Raw genomic sequence first — 20,781 nt, 5'->3', positions numbered from 1 at the left:
CGCTCTACTGAGAAACGCTCAACCAAAAAACGCTGACTAAACAAAACGCTCTTTCGACAAACCGCGGTATTGAGAAACGCTATTTGAACAACCGCTGTTTTAACAAAGTGCCGTTGCAACAAAATGCTGTTTTGAAAAACGCGCTTTTGAAACCGCTATTTTAACAAATGCTATTTTAGTCAAGCGCTCTATTCCTTACATACCATTACAAAATGGATTTGCAAAAACTGATCATAATAATTCAGTTCCTCTTCATTACTCACAAAATTAATTGTTGTTCATCTGCTTAGATGTGTGTTCTATATTATGTTTTAGTTTGTGTTTTATATACAGGGTGTCCATTTTTAATCGAAAAAGTGATTTTTCTGAATAACCGTTGTAGTTAGAATTTGGAAATTTTTTGTGTGAATTTTCAGTACCGGGGGCCATTGTTGTACATAGTGTTTATCGATTTTAAAATAATATTTTAAAATTTTGAAAAAATAAATTTTGATGTATTGGAGCTCGTCAAATTTTGTCAATTAGAAAAATGTAGAGCGGCGTCGAAAACATAAGAATAACGTTTGGTCGTTGAAACCACAATCATTTTTCACGAAATTACACGCGTTTGAAAATTGACTACAACGGTTATTGAGAAAAATCACTTTTTCGATTAAAAATGGACACCCTGTATATTTATCCGTTCGTTATTTGTCCCCCGTCTTAGGTCCACACATAAGCCGATTGTGGCTTAGTGGTCTTTGTTTGTGTATAAATAAATTAAATAAATAAGTACAGAAATAAATAAATAAACTATATCTTGGGAAAATGTTTTGTTCGGTCTATTATCCTGAATTATGCAATAACTATATCAGTGTTAGAAATAAGCTTATTAAAAAATAAATTAACTGGTCATGACCACCCTTTTCTGCCCCACCTCTCTCCCACAAACAAAAGAGCTTTGATATTTATCACATTTCTTAACGAACCAGCGTTGCCAGAAGCCTCAAAATGAATTATCGTACGAACTTTGTAAAAATATCGTACATAATGAAAAATTATCGTACACTAGGTATATGGCGTAGCTCGCAACCGAAACGGTTCTAGGTGGCGCTGAAGGTTTCATATCACTTCTTGGGTGTGTAGCGTCTGCTAGAATGGAAAATGCGTAAATCGGGTAGTGAATGCTTTTCTTTATTGTATTGTAATAATAAAGTAAGTTATTTCAACGGATAAAAATATATTTTCATATATTTCCGCGAAAGTTTTAAAACTTTGATTGTCAGTAACGTCTGCTTATACGCTAGCTCTTACTGTAGCTAAAAGAGGGCGTATGCGTAGTAAAATCGTGCAGTCCAGGGTGAGAAATATCGATTTTTTTAAAACTGGACCTGTGGCCAGTTACCACTTTTAACCTTGCAAAATCAGGCTTTCATAATTTATGGTCAAATTACCTATTCTTGACAATATGTGCTATAGACCCGACCCGAACAAGCCTACTGAGAGAGAGACTGTTTATATTTCTTTTTGCTTACTGCTACATTCGCTTCTTCTATAATGTAGAGTAGACAGACTCCCCTAGTCAACCATGCATACACACAATTGACATAAGGCCAAGCACACAGCATAGAAGCAAAGACCAAACAATTTTAGGGATTAATATAGAATTTTTATAATGAACTAAAATCTTGAAGGGAAAAAACTTTGAATTAATAAAGTGGTCACCAGGGCGATTGGCCTGTGATAGTGCCTTATTTCTCACACTGGTGCAGGCACCCACTGACCGGTGTTTGAAAAATTCACCCAGAAAATCAGGTAGCAGACGACGTGTCGAAGCTTTCCCTATGTCCGTAATTCGCGGGAAACTGACGAAATACAAACGCCGGTGGAGCCCTTTAAGCTTGGCCTATTCGAAAGTGTCCAAATTAAGTTTATAGTGTGAACTCGGCTGTAAATTAACCTATAATATGTGGTCCACGTTCAACATTGTTAAAAGGAAAGGCACTACCAGGAGTTTCGATTGGTGCTCTAAGTGTTCAAAGAGGCTGGCCACGTTGACGCCACTCCATAGGTTTGCCCATACAGGACCATCATGACTGTATTTTTTTTTCATTAAGAAAAAGTAATCGCTACGTTCTCTGACGACCTCATGCCAAGTAAAAATTACGGAAAATATTTAGAAGAGGTTCCCTCTCGAATATTAGATAATAGAACTGGAGTTTCGATTCCATCTAGACCAGATTTGTATGAAAGTTTCAAACTCACGACCAGTGGAATTATTCGAAAAAAAATTGAAAATTAGTAGGTGCGAAATTTTTGGGGTGACATTTTTAAATTTTTCAAAAAATAAAACTTTCTACCTCTATAGGGTAACTTGCACGTGGCCTAGCGAACACTAAAGCCGGCCTAACGTTCTAGGCGTAGGCTCGTCGAGATTTGCATTGTAAATGTATATTTTAATGTTATTGTTAAAATAACTAATAATATACCGTTTATCTTATTGGTTTAATTATCTAAATAAATGTTTTACTTCTTAAACGGCTTCTATGACGTTATATATGATTAACTTACCGTTGCTCAAATAAAATAGTCCGGATAAAGATCCAAGCATGGAAGTTGGGGAATTTGGTGGGGCGATGTGTAAGCCAAAACATTACCCATAAGCCTTTGGTATCCGGTAGGCGCGTGTAAGTGGCGCCACGTTTCGGAAATATCCGTACATTACCGTTTCATAGGGGTCAGCTAAAGCGCTAGGTATTCTGGGAGTTCTTCGGCATTCGGCTTCTAGTTGGGGAAAGAGTTCGCGATAGACATATGGAATTTTCCCCTGCAGGCTCCATCCTTCACTGCGCGCGTAGAAAATAACGGCAACGGCAGAAGAAACACGATTATATGCCCAAGCCTTTTCTACTCCTAATTTTATCATATGTGGTGTTGTAACAGCGTAAAAATAATTTGGAAAATATAGACAAAATTATCGTACTTTCGCGTACGATAATACATTTTACATCGTACATCGTACCTGAAACGGAATTCGCGTACGTGTACGATAATTATCGTACGTCTGGCATCGCTGTAACGAACTTTAAAAAATATTTCACCATCTTCTTGTTCTTCGAATAAAAACAGTTTTACTCCATTTTGACCTTCTTTTTGTTTCTAAAAGTCATAAAGAAATTACAATGTCTTCTATGCTTATGTTTCATAAATGATTGATCTAGATGTTTCGCATTTAGCTCGACGAATCTGACTGATTGTAGCGGAAGAACGTCAAATTGCATTACTGCCAGATGCCACGAAATACGCTCAATTTTGGAGTCAAAATCCGCAATTTCATTGGCTGTGAGAAACTGAGAGCGCAACGCTTTTATCATTTTCTCTTTTCTATTTAATTAAAAATAAACTGGCCAGTGAACCCCCCCAGATTCTATTTAATTTACTGGTCATAGCCCAAAACAAACTGGTCTTTGACCGACGCCACCGCCTTATTTCCTAAACTGAACTATATCGACTTAAAATCCTGAAGTTCAAATCCCAACGCGGTGCTATTTTCGCTTTTCGCGTACTAAAATTTTAATTCCTATTACGAGTTATTTATACGCGAATTGTCGAGATATTCACGCTCATTATAATCTGTTCCATTTTAATGACTTAGATATGGATACCACCATAGGCTCAAGCAAGGGCGTATTTAAGGTTGGGGGGTTTGCTGCGGACGGAGGGGAGGGGTACCTAATAAAAAACAGTAAAACTTCCGTCAGCACCCCCCCCCCCCCCCTTGAATTTTCCCTCAAAACCCCCCCTGAAATAAAATCCTGGATACGCCCTTGGGCTCAAGTCATCTAGAAAATTTTAATGCCTTTAATTCAGGTACCAGATTAAACTGTGTAGGAGGGTGGTGGCAAGCCCTTCACGACACGCGAGCCAACAGCTCCCTGCACTCTCTATTACCTTTAATCTCGATAAGTTTATATGGAAGAGGAAACCGAAGCAACTAAGGGCAAATCGCCTTTAACGAGTGGGAAGAGAACTGGGAATCTCCACGTGGAAGGAGTTGTTCCGAGTTTTCACTCAGATCCATCTAGGAGCAACAAACACAGCACCCCACACAAGGAGAACGCAACCCGTCCAAAGTCGTGCATTTTCTTGCGTAAATTTTTCATTGGTTAGACGCTTTAGCGCCTGCTGCCGTCGGATGGGGAAAATTCGGAAATTGTATTCTCCCCCCGCCAGTAAAACGTTCATCGTAAAGGCTCGTCCAATGAAATTTGTACACAAAACTGCGTTACCGTGTTTTAATTCTAGCTTGTGTTTGTTGCTCCTAGGTGCCACAAGTTGGTTTTGAGCCCGGCTCCTCTCGCTGCGAGGCGAAAGTACTAACTACTCCGCCACCTCACGTCACTCCGCGAAGAGTTATCAGTTAAATCATAAGTGTATAATATTTTACATAAGTGTGACACTTCCTATTCTTCACATGCAAAAGTTTTACTGAGAGCTTTTCTCAAGACAGACTGAATTACGGGCTTCGTCGTCGTTTTGCATCCGCTTGCTAACGCGTCCCACGTAGCCTTTGACAGCGCCTCGCTAGAGAGAGATTTTCTTCTTGTGATGACGTCACTCCGTTACTACCTCTCAGTAAAATATTCCCCAAAGTGACAAACTTATGGAATCATATTATACACTTATGGTAAAATAGAGCAATTAATTCTCCGAAAACGAGACGCTTTCGAAATTTGAAACTTAGAAGAACACTTTGAAATTTCAGCTCATTAATTGGTTATTCTAATTTCCTAAAGAGGCATCTGCCAAATCTGTCAAGACGCCGAGGGAGAGACACTGTCCTCTTTCGAAAGAACAATACAAACGATCAATGTCAACAGTCTCAACGTTATAATATTCACGGATATATATTTATAGCATTTAAATTTCTAAAATCGCCGACGAGATAGATTGCGATAGAAGTCAATGATTTTGTTGGGTGTATTAATTTGATGAGGACGATTAAAAATTTAAATTACCAAGGCAAAGGCTTAAATTACCAAGGCGGCAAAGGCTTATCGCGTTCGATGAGGAGACGCGTCGAGGCTTGAATTACGGGCGTTCCGGCCCCGAAAAGATAGCTATCAAACAACTCCTAAATCTTATTCCAAGTTTGCCGGAACCGGGGGAACATAGACCCAAGGACGGGGGATTTTTCAATTACCGAGGACCTAATTAGTGGATGGGGCGTTGAACAATCAAAATTGATCTCACCTCTTCGACCGCGGGCCCGCGCCGCGATTGTGATTCAAATAGAGAGGAGAGAGCGCTCCCTCGCGGATCATTAGTTCCGGAGGATCATCGTTAGTGAGAAAAGCAGAAAAAACACACTATTCATTTTAGTTCTAGCAAAGGCTTAGTAAGGCGATGACACGGAGGACGACGCTTATAACGTTGTTTTTAACCCGCCCTTCATTTATATTACTGTTTATTCTTTCAGACCATTTTTGTAAATCGCTTAAAATGTTTCAATTAACAATGATGAAGCATCGGGCTTATCTCTACAAAAATTTACTTATTTTGGACCTACCATAGAAGAGTTTCTCACGGATATTAATCTCAAATTTTAAAACTTTAATTAAAAGTTGTTAAAATTATACAGAAGCTTTCGAGCTCGAGGCCTCTTTTTCAACTGCCAATAGCTGTTTGCAACTTTGCATCTAGGAGCAACAAACGCAAGGAGAACGCAGCTAGCCTTTAAACACGCTTAGGCAGTGTTGTGTACACGGAACATGTTACGGAAAGGGGGAGGACAATTTCCGAATTTTTCCCTTCGGACGACAGCAGGCGATAATGCGTCTAACCAATGAAAAATGTACGACTTTTGACGGGTTGCGTTCTCCTTGTGTGGGGTGCTGTGTTTGTTGCTCCTAGCCGCCATAGACGCCAGCATTCTAGTTGCATCTGATATTTCTATGGTATAACCCATTGAATTGGGAATAGTTTCAATCTGCCTTCCGCGAAACAAATTTTTCAAAATTGAGAACTCTATCATTTGTCGGCGGGAACTATATCTTATACAATTTTTAGTATTGTACTAAAGTACTTTGAAACTGATAGATGGCGCCGACTCGAAATTTCATAATTTGTTTCGCGAAACCACAACTCCCGAACACGCCTATGAAATTCTAGCAGTACTATTCCCAATTCAATTGGTATAACCATAGATATATGAAATAATATAGATCCCCAATCCTAGGAGGGTCTGATAAGGAACTGACAACTAGCAGACAACGTGTATTTTCTGGATGTGCTACACTAGCGCCATCTTTCCACCAAAAGCAAAACAAATGACACGTGACTACAACTCAACGTTACTCTGGGGCTATCATAGATATAAGAAATGTATATAAAGGTCTAGATAAATTTCGGGGCGTCTAAGCCTAACATAAAATACGGAATTGACACCTAGCAGACACCAAGGAAGGCACGTGACCAAGAGCGCGAGCTCTCTTAGCATTTTAGTACTAAGTGCTTGACCTTTCCGCAGGCTGTAGTCTTTAGACACCATCTGTTGGTGACTTTTAGTATAATTTTAAGCAGGAGACAATGGCTCTCGCGATGATAGCACGAGCTTTCTTACCGATAGATAGCGCCTTATAAGGATAGCCTGCAGAAATTACGCGTTTCTGCTAGCTGTCACCTCCGCATTCACTCCCTTTGAAATATTTTATCTAGACCTTTATATACGTTTCCTATATCTATGGGGGCTATCAACATTATTAGGCCTAAGCTACCGCGTTCTTTTTTCCAAATAATAATTTTTGTCACCGATAGATGGCACTATTACGTAGCACATCCAGAAAATAAGGTTCTTCCTCTAGCTGTCTCTTCCGTGTTTTCCCACGAGCCCGTGTGCAGCGTAAGGTATCTATTTTATTTCATATATCTATGAGTATAACCGGGCCACCTGAATTAATGTCATTAAAAGTCGCGGGATGACTCGGGCCTAAGGTGGTACCATGGGTATTAGACTAGCTGATTTTATGATCGAATTTCGTGGACTCGTAAATTGGGGCCTACCCCCAAAATATCCTAGCTCCCATCGTAATCCGCGTCCCACTTGCAAATGTATATTTTATAAATATTCAGCAAAAGTGACATAATTACCAAAAATGTGACAATCCCTCGTGACAATCCCTGTATACTTTCGTATGCTAAAGGTTTATTGAATGCTCGACTCGAGATCGACCACATAAAAGACTATTTATTATCGACTTTCTGGATCTTTTTTAAGTCTATGGTATTATATCGTAGGTAGATGGCGATAGCATCTCCACAGAACGACGAAAAATAACAAAATACACTAACTTTGACCAGTGCTATTTAGTTCCTTCGTTCCTCATTTCCTTCCCTCCCCAAGGCATACTCCCCCTTCTTTTTTTTTTTAATAATAATCAGCTAGGCTAATACCCAAGGCACCACCTTAGGCCTAAGTCATCATGCGACTTTTGAAGCCCTTAATTCAGGTGGCCGGGTTACAATGCGTAGGAGGGTGGTGGCAAGCCCTGCATGCCACGAGATCGAGCCAACAGCTCCCTACACTAACTATTACCGTTAACCTAGACAAGTTTTTATGGAAGGGGAAACCGAAGAACTCGAGGGAGAACCCCTTAAACCAGTGGGGAGAGAACTTGCAAACTCAACGCAGAAGGAGTAGTTCCGAGTTTTCACCCAGTGCCACAAGCTGGGATCGAACCCGGCTCCTCTTGCTGCGAGGCGAAAGTGCTAACCACTCCGCCACCCCCTTCTCCCCTCCGAACTTGTATTTCGCTCGTAACATTCATTAAGAAATAGGTCCGATTGACACACTTTTGGTAATTATGTCACTTTTGGATTCAGTAATAAATGAGAAACTCGTGATGAAAGAGAAAGAATTGCGGAGGATGCGCGAAATAAATCACGAGAGGCGGCGAAAAGTTATGAAATCGGATCAACAGCGGCAGCGATGTCTTTTGGGGTAATAATTCAATATGACAAAATATGGAATCGCGCGGGAACCTTACTATTCCGTCACTGGATTTAGCTTTTCTCTTTGTACCCTGAATGACGGATAGTCGTCATTTCCGAACAGGACGAGAAAACGGAGATGGAGCGGAGAGGATGACTTAAGCCAGGCGCTCACTGCTCTTCGTAACGTCTCCGTCCTAGCTTCCACAAGGCATTGTCTCCGTTGAGAAGCAAAGGCTTGTGGAAGCAAAAGCTTGTGGAAGCTAGGACGAAGACGTTACGAAGAGCAGTGAGCGCTTGGCCTATTATTCGATACACCCTCGTACTTTCCTCCCAAACAAAAACATTCAGCGGATAAGTTAGGTAAGTTATTCGCGGCCCACGGTGATTCCAGAACTCTTCTATTCAGGGTGTTTCAAAAGGTTATGCAAAAATGTTAAGGAGTTGTAGGGGGTGAGTTGAGAAGTATGCCTGTTTTTTTTCCATTTTCCTACGATGAGTGAAAAGAGCGCCAGAGAGCTTCAAAGTGTCGCCTACTAGCCCCTGGAAGTAGGCTGCGACAAGCGCAAAACCAAGCAGCGGGGAAACGCGAACATTAAGGTTTGGGTTCGTGTTATAGGTAAAAAAGGAATTTGTAAACAAATCGAGGTCACCAGTGTAAAAAAGTAAACTTCAACAGTATTTAAAGTGCCTGCTGCTTGGTTTCGCGCTTGTTGCAGCTTACTTCCAGGGGCTAGTAGGCCACACTTTGAAGCTCTCTGGTGCTCTTTTAACTCATCGTAGGAAAAAAAAAACAGGCATTCTTCTTAACTCACCCCCTACAACTCCTTCAAAATTTTTGCATAACCTTTTGAAACACCCTGTATACACAGATGGGATATTATTTGCTTATTTTTAGCCTAGAGAAGGCACCGCCTCCCGCAACTTCTATACAGACATTAGATCCGAACGAAGTGGGTGATTCGATGGTACGGCGTTGCGATGGACGGCAGTGCGAAATGCGCAACATCCGCGTAAATGGAAAACCGTCGACGAAACAAAAGGCTTAAGAGAAACAACGTTTTCGCTTAAGTTAAGCCTCGGTTATAAATCTGGGCTTTAACCGATAGAAATACCTTCTACGAAATAACATGACCTTTGAGACTTACGTATCAGGTAAACGAAGGTGATAAATAAGAATACCTCTCAGCTTTGTGCTAAGCGATATTTATTTTGTTCCAGCGAGACGCGAGGTTTCTCGTGTCGGATTACGTCACCTTGTTTCTTTTTCCGGGTTCTATCAAAATAGCGAATTTATGACTAGGCCTAGTTTTTCGTCCTGATTTTATTAATATAAGTTAAGTTTATTTTCGTTAAGGTCAAGGTCCGTTTTAGGTTACTGTTAGGTTAGACTTAGGTTAAGGTCAAGGTCAGGTTTAGGTTACTGTTAGGTTAGACTTAGGTTAAGGTCAAGGTCAGGTTTAGGTTACTGTTAGGCTAGACTTAGGTTAAGGTCAAGGTCAGGTTTATGTTACTGTCAGGTTTAGGCTTAGGTTAAGGTTAGGATAGGTTTAGGCTTAGGTTAAGGTTAGGATAGGTTTAGGCTTAGGTTAAGGTTAGGACAGGTTTAGGCTTAGGATAAGGGGGTCAGATTTAGGCTTACCCTAAGCCTAAATCTGACCCCCTCATCCTAAGCCTAAACCTGTCCTAACCTTATCCTAAGCCTAAACCTGACCTAACCTCACCCTAAACCGCTTAGGGTGAGGTTAGGTCAGGTTTAGGCTTAGGATAAGGTTGTCAGGTTTAGGCTAAGGATAAGGTTAAGATCAGGTTTATGTTACGATTATTTTTATGTTTATGTTACGATTAGATTTAGGCTTAGGGTGAGGCTAGGTCAGGTTTAGGCTTAGGATAAGATGGTCAGGTTTAGGCTAAGGATAAGGTTAAGATCAGGTTTATGTTACGATTATTTTTATGTTTATGTTACGATTAGGTTTTGGTTTAATGTTATGTCAGGTTGCGGTTAGATTAGACTTAGGATAAGGTTAAGGTTAAACTCAGGTTTAGGTTTAATGTTATGTCACGTTAGGTTCGGGCATGGGTTAAGGTTAAGGTCAGGTTTAGGTTTCGGTTAAGGGTAAGGTTAAGGTCAGGTTTAGGTTTCGATTAAGGTTAAGGTCAGGTGGGACTTAGGTTAATAATAAATTCTAGGCTAATACCTAAGGCACCACCTTAGACCCAGGTTAAGGTTATGTCAGGCTTTAAGGCTTAGGTTACTCTTAGCACTGGCGTTCCCAGGATTTTGCTTCGGGGGGGGGGCACACCATCGAAATAAAAGTAAGAAAATAAAAAGCTTTGTACGTACGACGATACGATTTAGGGTAACGTGCCCTGTGCCCCCCTGGCTACGCCACTGACTCTTAGGTTATGGTTAAGGTCGGTTTTAATTAGGGTAAGGTTACGCTACGGTTATGTCAGGTTTAGGATTATGTTAAGGTTCGGTTAAACTATGTGGCGATAGGCGAAACCTATTCGCATAAGTGTAAACTTTTGCAAATTATTCGCATCCCAGTTTTAAACTAACTACGATACACCGTAAACTATTAGAAGAATTTATATATATTTGGAACGTTTGGCAGTACACTATTTACTCCTCGGAATTTAGATTACACCCTGCCGACACATTGGAAAATATCTTTTTTACACTATCTGCACTAAATGCCCCGGATTAGCGAATACGTTTCGACTTAAAGTAAAACGATTGTACTTTTGGCGTAAACAAAGGAACGTTTTTCTGGTTTCAACGGTCCAAGCATCGTATATTTGACTGTATTAATTTTTCACCCTCTGTAATATTCTTACAAGGAGACATCCCGAAGTGTAACCCACCGATTTTGTTCAATCTCGGGGGTAGTGCTCGGATTTCGATTAATTTTTATCCATGAATAAAATAAGCCCGGCGTTATTTAAATAATATTTATTTAAATAACGAAAAGTTGAATAAAAATGATAAAAAGTTTGAATAATCGCGAGTGAATAAGCCTATTATTTAAATAAAACAAACAATTATTTAAATAAATGCCACTTTTTTCCAAATAAATGCTTGGTTGCCTAAAAAACATAATTAAATAAGTCAAAATGATATCCTTTTTACCGACGTTTGTTAAATAAATCGGAAAATTTGTGAATAATGAATAAACAATTCCGAGCACTACTCGGGGGTTTGGTAGACCTTCGTGTAACTTGAAAAACCCTAAAGGGAATTTATTCAATGGGCAACCGTTTTGCCATGGCAACGAAAAATGTTTTTGACAACAACAAATGGAAATTTTCCCATTGAAAATAACATGGGATTCTGACCGATTCCTAGGACCCCCCCTGTGAAAAATTTTAACAAATTTCGAAATTTCGAAAATGCCAAAAATAGAAAAAATAGATAAAATTGACAAAAAACAACATCAAAATTGATCAACTTTTGATCAATTTAAGGTCAAAATGCCATGTTATTTTCAATGGGAAAATTTAATATTTTGTATTTTGGCAACATTTTTCGTTGCCATGGCAAAACGGTTGCCCATTGAATAAATTCCCTTTAGGATTTTTCATGATACACGAAGGTCTACCATTCCCAAGAGTTTGAACCAAATCGGTGGGTTACACTTCGGGATGTCTCCTTGTTAGTTAGACCATTTGGCATTTTTCACGGTTCATTTGAACGTCTAACTAATCAATTTCAGAGAACTCAATTCGAGTTAGATTAGTCGTGCCGCGAAACAATATTTCAACAAAGTCCACTATAGATCCAATAAGACAATAACAGAAACAAACGCGTATTACGCAACAACGAAAAATCGATCGTTAGAGTCACTAAGTAGGCGTTTGACGCGCCGGGGTTTCCACTTAACTTCAATAAGGTCGCTAGAGATAGTTTTGAGTTGCGATTATGGATTTATTTAAACCAACGCGGTATTCCGCCATAGTTCTTTTTATAAAGTATCGTGGCCTTATTGTTTTAATGTGGCTCTTACAAGTGTGAGAGCGCGAGCTACAGTCGCCAGAGGGATATAAGTTTTTCTGGAGCGCGTGCAAAGAATATACTAGGTGGTTTATTTCGCCTGTCCGAGGACCAAAAGTGTAAACTTTTTACCCTAAAACATTTTATTCGCCTGTTCTCGGGGTAAGATTTACCCTGTCCCGAATTTTGTTCGCTCGTTCCAGAGCTCGAAGGTTACACTTTTTACTCCTCCTCGAAAGGAGGTGTAGAGGTAATAATCTAGCTTATATAGAAAATTCATCTGCTTAAATTTCGTTTCACGAAAACATGACGGGTCTTGAAATCTTCACACGTGGCAAGCTTTTAATAACGAAAAGTTAAGTTAAGATAAATGCTATTTAAGGACTTTAAAAGTCGCTTGTTGACTTAGGCATTAGCCTAGCTGATTATTATTATTATTAAATAAATGAGAAAAATGAGATGACCTCACCACCGGTCGCCATCTTAAAACAAAACTACGGCTGCTACGGCAAATAAATAACCTTTAACCTTTAACTACTCCCTTCTTACTGCAACTCGTTTTTTTCGTTAAGACAGAATTGGAGTAAAATGACGTCATAGGGCTACAATTTTTAACTTGCTCAAAAAACTCAGATCAGGCGGGAAACAAAACACCTATTAATAAAGCTGTGTCTTGTGACGTAAAAGCAACATTTTATCTCTACACTGTTAAAAATTAAGGTTTTATTTTAGACCTCTAAAGTGGTTAAAACCTTTTCCAGTAATTAAGACTATTCAAGGTATTGCCATATTTAAACCTTCTGCTCTCCAAATTCAGTCCTTTTGTAGAGTGTTAAAGCACTTAATTTACACTTTTTATCCATTTTACTTCATAAACAGTAAGAAGTTAGACCTCCTCAAATCGATTTTCAGACCTTTACGGGTCTTTATTTATTTCCAATTTTATTTAAATTATTCAATACGACTCGATATATTAACCATTAGCATGGCCAGATTAAACGGGTTTCCGCCCGAGGGCAATAACCAAATGAGCGTCTTTGGAGTTACGGAACAAAGGCCGGTTGCATAACACTGGCTCAAGGGTTTTGCCCCCGAGTTCTTCGGTTTCCCCTTCCCATAATAGGTTAACGGTAATAGTAAGTTTAGGGAGATTTTGGCTCGCTTGGCAAGAAGGGCTTGCCACCACCCGGCCACCTGTTTAAAAGGCATTAAAAGTCGCTAGATGACTTCGGCGTAAGGTGATGCCACGGGTATTAGCCTAGCTGATTATTACATCAAACAGGGTTCGTACATGACCTGTAAAACCTGGAAAAGTCAGGAAATTTGAAAATGTTTCCAAAATATCAGGGAAAAGTCAAGGAATTTGAAAATGATCCCAAAAAGTAAGGGAATTTGTTAATAGTTCCAAAAAAATCAGGCAAATAAATTTTTGAAAGAAAATATTTTTCAAGACTTTTACCTCAAACCATTAATTTATTTTACAAAAATGGTCATGGAAAATTTGTCAATTTGGTCAGGGAAAACCTAGAAATGTCAGGGGATTTAACTTTGGAACCCTACGCGTATTTTGACGCCTTAATCAATATCGCCTATATTTAAAATCTGTAGCGTAGTAATCATATACTAGTCTCGAAATTGGTCAACATAATTTTTTTCTTCGTTTAAAGGGGTTAAATGGTATTCAAAAGGACTAAAAGTAAAAACATAACTTTTTTACACCTTTACCACTAACACTGGAAAAGGTTTAGTCTTAGGGCTCATTCCCTTTTAATTCCCCAAAAGGTATTGTATTAAACGTGAAACAGTAAAATGGGTCTAGAATAAATTATTCGAACTTTTTTAGAACCTAAATGGTTCGAAATTAATTAAAAGTTCAATTTTAATGAGGAATTCTCTTTCAAAGTTTGTAAAATTTAATTGGGAAAAGTCGCTGTTTGTCGTAACTAACACGGACCGAAATCAACAAGAATTTCCTAGAACCACGCCTTCTTTCAATTAATTTACGTGCTAATGCGGTATTTGAAAATCGAAATTAAAATTTTCGGGGTTGCTTAGAAGGGAATAACGGAAGATCCCCCTAAATGCTAGCTTCTCCCTGCTCACCGATGCAACGCGTGTGGAACACTTTTACAGGCGCTAGTAGATCAAAAATAAGTAAAATTTGATCGAAATCCAGGCGTATATATTCCTGGTATATATATATTATACCGTGGTATAAATAGGTCACTCAATGAGCCAACGAAATAGGAGCGAAAGCGGAATAATTTATCAGAGGTTGATGGGGTGAGATAGCTTTTCACGGCTGTCTGAGCGCGGGTAATAGGCAGGCCGTTATAGGAACAGGCCGCGAAAATGGTCAAAACGTCGAACAACTCACATTTCGGACACTTGCAACCGGACGCGGTCCGATAATTTCGGGATAGCGCTCAGCGTGGCCGGCTTCCGACAATTGAAGGCGGTGGCGTGACATTTACAAGTCGTGGCGCAGATGTCCACTTTGGATCCCCCGGAATCCTCGGAGTAGCCGATCACGCGGCCTCGACCGCCGGACGGTATCGAAATTTCCTCGTCCCCGTAGGCCACCGAACTCAAAGTTTGCAACGCGAGAATTAGCCGAAACATCTTCATCACCAATCAGTTACGGTTTCCAAAAACACGTTCCGTTTATTTCCGACGCCTTATCTGGCGAAACGAACCTAATTCAAATCTTAATAAAACGCGTCCTTTTCGACTACCCGTTTTGACACGAACATTTTTTTTTACCTTGGAGGTGAAAACGTACGTTGTATCTCCGTTACATTAGCTAGCGGAGAGTTAAAAAGCGCGGCAAAACGTAACCACCCGATCGCCGCGTTACGGGGCAGAGTGGATAGATCATCGACTCCGTAGCGAGAGCGTCAGCACGCGCTCTGAGAAGGGACGTTACCGATTCCCTAACGACCCAATCTGCCACCGAGAGCTACGCCAAAAGTCAGGGGCAGGCGACGCGCATGCGCACCGTCCTACGAAAAAGACTCGATTATTTTGCGGAACTTTAAGTTAGGGCTACACCGCCGTGCAAAGCACAAAAGCATTAACGACCAAACCAAAATATGGAGAAAACCCGCGAAATTCAAACTTTCTTTGCCTTAGGATACCCCAACTTACTTCTTTCAAGTTTATATAGTAGACTGGGATTTTTCAACTCAAATTATATTCTGGTACTAAACAATTTACAGGCTAAACTATATTTTAGAAATATCATTAAAAAAATGCTTTTTACCACGGATATGTTGGACTATTTATGTCTTAAAACGCGAAAAAAATGCGTCTTGATTTGACTTTTAAAGAAAATAAACACATTAATGCGTTTTTGGTTTGAAAATAATGCAAAAACCTAAAATAATGCGTTTTGCAAAAAGTCATTTCTCTACGAACAAAAATTAGTTCAAAATTGAATTTAACGTATAAAATAAGGTGAAATAAAACCAAAATCTGTAAATCGAAAATTTGGTCGTTAACGCTTTTGTGCTTTGAACGGCAGTACGGCCCGTAGAGGAAATAGACAATTAAGTAGAATTGCAAATTTTAACGATATTAGTTACAGAATATGATTAAAAATGTTATAGATATAATTTGCATACGTTTTCGTATAATCACAATGTAATATGTATCTTATGAGATAAGTATATATCATACGTAACGTAATAAACATAAGTATGACACTTCCTATTAACCCAAAGAGTATTTTTTAATAATAGTAAGCCATTACGTACCGACAAATCTCCGCGAACTGCTCCTAGTATTTGGAGGAAGCCCGGAAAATCGCCGCCGGAAGCCTTTTCGACGGACAAGCCAAGGCCTATTGAAAATTGAAATGCTTTCAAAAGTGTTAATAACGCTTAATTTTTGAAAATAATGATTAATTATTGAATCGGAAGATAAAGATAACTATCATAAATACTGGCTTCATTTCAGAAGTGTACGCTCGTTTTTCTCGCCATCAAACTAGCCAACTATTTTGCCAACGGAAAGAGTAGGAAGGGAGATTTTCCTGTTCGGAAACTTCCTGTTTCGCAATCACTCCACGACATACTATCAAAAACATAATTCGTTCTATGCCATACTTATGTTACTTATGATATTAGTAAATATATAGAACTTAAACAATAGAGGTTGGTAACGGTTAATCATTATCCATGTTGAAATTGATTTTTTTCGGGAAAAAATGTAAACAAAGAAATTTACCGGTTAATATTTCGGAAAATGATTAAAAAACATGTATTATTCGTAAAATTGGAGCTTTTTATCGAAAAAAACGTCGTTTTTCCGATTAATTTTACAAATTGCTCAAAAAATTAATCGGATAATACAGAAATATAAATTACTTGATTAAAACGTTTTACGAATAATTTTGAGAGCTTTATCTATTGAATAAAAGTTCACCATCCCCGACCTCTATTAAACAGGCTCGAGGTTTACATAAAACCAAAACTAAATAGGGGGAGAAAGTCTATAACTGCCTTCAGATTTTACCTTCCACCATGCTTGACACCCTTTTTAAAGAGCTAGTGATCACGTGATATTTCTAACCAATAAGGATAGCGCATTACGCGCGAAGTAGTGCATTTGTGGTATTCCGGTCCGCGCTCAAGATGAAAATTTGGAATTTTATTCCTTGGCAACCATGTCACCGCCTCGCGATTTCAAATAGTCTCTCTGTCAAATGCTGACCATTATTTCCTTAGATAACGGTTGATTTTAATTAATAATTACTATATCAATTGTAAAATAAACAAAAAAAGCTCGTAGCTATAGCTGTTATTTCAGTTAAACTTGCAAATTGTTAGGTCTTAACATCGTAGATTTAAATATTAGTCTCGATCTCACGCTCTCCACGATTTAAGTGAGTGTTATTCTAGTTACGGTTTATTTCTTTTCAAAAGTCGTGTTATTATTTTTAAAATGTCGCATTTTAGTTTCTATCATATATCTACTTTATTTAGGAACTAAATTAACCAAATTATCGAAAGCAAAAGTAGTGGCAGTTCTAAAGGTACCAAGACGAACACGTAAAATAAAGGATTTTCACGCGCTATTTTCTGTTTGTTGACACACCTCTTTTCGAGGTTGAGTCCTTCTTGGGGTAGATGGTCTGTAGTTTATAAACTTTTCGCGTTAGCCGCTAGGTGGCTCTATATTAAAGGCTAATTGACGTGATTTAATCGCTAATGCCAATTACACCAAGGATACTGTTTAAGAGGATAGATAGCCCGCCGTACCTCCTGTATTATAAAAACGCCGGCAGCATTGGTGCGTTTAAAATAAATCGAAAGACGCGCCGGCTTGTTTCTTTTCCGTCAAGGACAGAATTCTAATGGCGCCGTATACACTATTTTACCTAGGAGCAACCATGGACGAATCAACTAACGGGGACGCCCTGGTCTAAGAAAAACGTGAAAAGAACTCGTATCGTCACCCCCCCCCCCCTTCCCCGAACTCAAGCGGAAATACGTATTCGTACCGATTCAAGGGGGAATGGGGAGGGCTGTAGAATTCCTATGGCGTTCGTGAGATGAACACGTGTCGAAATTTCATTTTTTAGGTTGTTTTTAAATAATATAGGAATGTCAAGTGTATCTAAAGGTCGTAGACGATTAGATCACACGTATGCTGTAATTTTTAAGGAACCTTGCGGGAGTAATAAGAGTATGTATTATACAAATGTTATTTAAAATCCCTTGTTCATAGGCTTAACTGTTTTGTTTCTTTTTTAGCCAGTAATTCTACTAATTCTCCGCGCATAGAGTGTTGTCGTCTGAAACCCTGCGACGTCACCATTGTAATTTGCCTATTGATAAAAAACGGTAACTGTCATGGCGGCCACTATTATCACTACAGCTGTGACGTCACAAGTTTTCAAAATCGTATCAAACGACAACACTCTATATGTTCTTTATCTAAATACCGAGAATCACTTTTGCATTTTTTAAACACGCAAATTTTAATTCTCATTTTATACTTTTTAATCTACAACCAGGTAATTCGATCAATAAATAAAACTTATCATAATTTCACTTACTTTACTCAATTATATTTAAGGCTCAGTGGTTCTCTAACCCTCTAAACAACAAAAAATTTCAAATCCGCCCCTAAAAACGGTCAAAACTATTTTTGGGTAGATGGCGACATTCTAGAATTCGGTTTCCTGTTGATGACGTTTGAATCGGTAGCAAAAAACGTATTTGCCTGGCAAACCTGAAAAAAGCGTTGCCTCTTTTTTACTGGTCGTGCCATTGTTGCACCTTCTGCTGGGTTGAGCGGCTTGCGTCGAGGGTGCGACCTTCAGTAGTGGGGTTCTGCTACCCATGCTGGTTTTGTCACCTGTCCGGGCTTGTGGACGCTGGCGTAGGGCATTCTGATGATAGGCCTCCGCTGGTGTGGTTTCTTGATTTTACCGGTACAGCGGGCTATAAATTCTGACAACATGCCTCTTTTTTAAGAACCGATTCAAGGGAAATGAGATAGACCAGGGCGTCCCCGTAGTTGATTCGTCCATGGAGCAACAAACACAAGGAGAACGCAGCTAGCCTTTAAACACGCTAACGAAGGGTTGTGTACAAATTTCATTGGACGAGCGTCACGAGCCTTTACGCTGAACGTTTTACGGAAAGGGGGAAGACAATTTCCGAATTTTCCCCTTCTGATGGCAGCAGGCGCTAAAGCGTCTAGCCAATGAAAAACGTACGTAAGAAAATACACGATTTTGGACGGGTTGCGTTCTCCTTGGGTGGGGTGTTGTGTTTGTTGCTCTTAGCTTTTAAGAAGTCGACCATTTCATTACCGGCCTAATTTAAAATAGTACAGGCAAGGGCGCCTGCACGTGCTCATCAGCTCGAGACGTCGCGTCACTCGCGTGCACTTGACCGCGTGAAGCGGCCTTGCATGCACTATTTGAAATCAGACCTGTAATAAAATGGCAGCTCTCACAAATAAGGATATAAAAGAGGATTATGGAACAAAATCCCCCCGGGACGAAATCCCCCAGGACAAAATCCCCCTGTCAAAATCCCCCTGTCAAAATCCCTCCGCTGCCGGACAAAATCAGCCCAAAACTAAGATAACACGAAAGTGTAGTATCTGCTTTGTAATACTACATAAGCTTTTAAGCTGAAAACAGATACTAGACTTTGATCTTGATGGGGGATTTTGTCTCATTACCATTTTCTTCGGATAACCCATGAAACCGGTGCCTACGCGCCAGGCTAACCTAACCGTTGCGCGCTCCACGCGCTAGACTTGATATAACTACCTTTATATAAAATCGTTTTCCCTATGAGAATTCGAGTATTTTGTCCGGGGGGATTTTGTCTCATTACCATAAAAGAGTGTATAGATAACAGTTATAAAATTTGGCCTTGACGGAATAGAAAATTTGAAGCCGAGCTAGGATGTAATGCGCATGGCCGGAATCAAGTTTTGCCAGTTTTTATCTCTCCGAGGGGACTATGTCCCTTAGGAGGGTTTTTACAATCATCGTGTCTGTGTGTGTGTGTGTCTGTCTGTCTGTGTGTCTGTGTCTGTGTGTGTGTGTGTGTGTCTATATTCTGCGAACGCGTTACCGGGGCAAAGTACAAAACGCGTTACCGGAGCAAATTCGAAAAACCGTTTTTGCAGAACTTTAAAGGTTGGCAAAACCACCGTCTGACGGTAAGCGTTAACGGTTGATGCGGTATGGTGCGGTTGTTTTTTTTTTCGTTAACGCTCACCGCCGTGACGGTTTCAACTTAGTTTCATTGGAAATGTTATTATTGTAATGTTTATGTATAGTGTGGGTATGTTGAGTTTGCGTTATGGTGGTTGTGGGTGATAATTTTGTTGTGTATGCGTTTTGTATGTATGGTTGTTTGCTCTCCAACTTCTTCATACTGACTTTTGGGGCGGATCGAGTGCTGAGGATTACGATAAACGTCTCAACGTCCAAATGGCCGGGTTTCCACCAATTGTTTACGGTATTCGTCTTAGCATCAATTTTGCGATCGAATCGGGCTGGATTCAAACCCGAGCCCTCCTGCATGACAGCCGAGTGTTCTACCACAGAACCACCGATACATGTTACGGTTCAAAGAAAATTATAAGTTCAGCTTAAGCGGAATCGTTTATAACAAATTAACAGAGCATTAAATTTCAGTTTTTAAAATAGAACGAAATTTCGTGTTCCATTTAAATTATTGCATCGAATGTAACGTCTTCTCTGTTGATTAAAAAGGATGCGCCGGCCAGGACTCGAACCCGAGCCCTTCTATATGACAGGCGAATGTTCTACCACTGAACCACTGATGCATATAACGTATCATAGAAAATTATAAACTCAGCTTAGCAGAAGAGTATATTAATGGTTTTTAAAGTCTACATTTTTTACGTATGAAATTTTAAAGGTCAAATCTTGTTTGTTGTGTTTTTTAACTGATCGAGATTACGTTATTTTTTGTCTAATCTTTGGCATTGTTGGCTTTTTCTGTCTTATATTTGTATCTACATTTTTTTAAGTTTATTTCCTTTTTCCCGCAAAATTGTCCAGTCTTAGAACCTTTATGAGCGTAAGTCATATCAAAAGCTTATCCGGTTTCATTATAATAACGTGAAAAATCGTATTTGTGAATGATAAGGTGTTGCGCTTCTTGATATTATATTTTCTATTGCTTGATTTCTAAGTATTTGAACTAATTTATTGCTTGACTGCGTTATAATATTTTTCTATGAATTATTTTGATTCTGAAGTCTGATTGCTTGACTGCGTTATAATATTTGTCTATGAGTTTTGTTTCTGAAGTCTGATT

General features: G+C 39.3%; 1 protein-coding gene across 1 annotated transcript in view; it reads right to left on the bottom strand.

Annotated features, from left to right (window-relative positions):
• LOC149926606 (BDNF/NT-3 growth factors receptor-like) overlaps positions 1-14,629 on the bottom strand; it is a 102,338-nt gene extending 87,709 nt beyond the window's left edge. Inside the window, exon 1 of the mRNA XM_090158401.1 lies at positions 14,340-14,629. Within this exon, the coding sequence (XP_090014527.1) occupies positions 14,340-14,590 (251 nt within the window). The 5' untranslated portion in view covers positions 14,591-14,629. The remainder of the gene's footprint in view (positions 1-14,339) is intronic.
• Positions 14,630-20,781: the final 6,152 nt, after the last annotated feature.

This window comes from Leiobunum rupestre, chromosome 9 (genome assembly GCF_980474605.1).
Source record: "Leiobunum rupestre chromosome 9, qqLeiRupe1.1.hap1, whole genome shotgun sequence".
NCBI lineage: Eukaryota > Metazoa > Arthropoda > Arachnida > Opiliones > Sclerosomatidae > Leiobunum > Leiobunum rupestre.
This window is presented reverse-complemented; position numbering and strand designations above follow the sequence as displayed.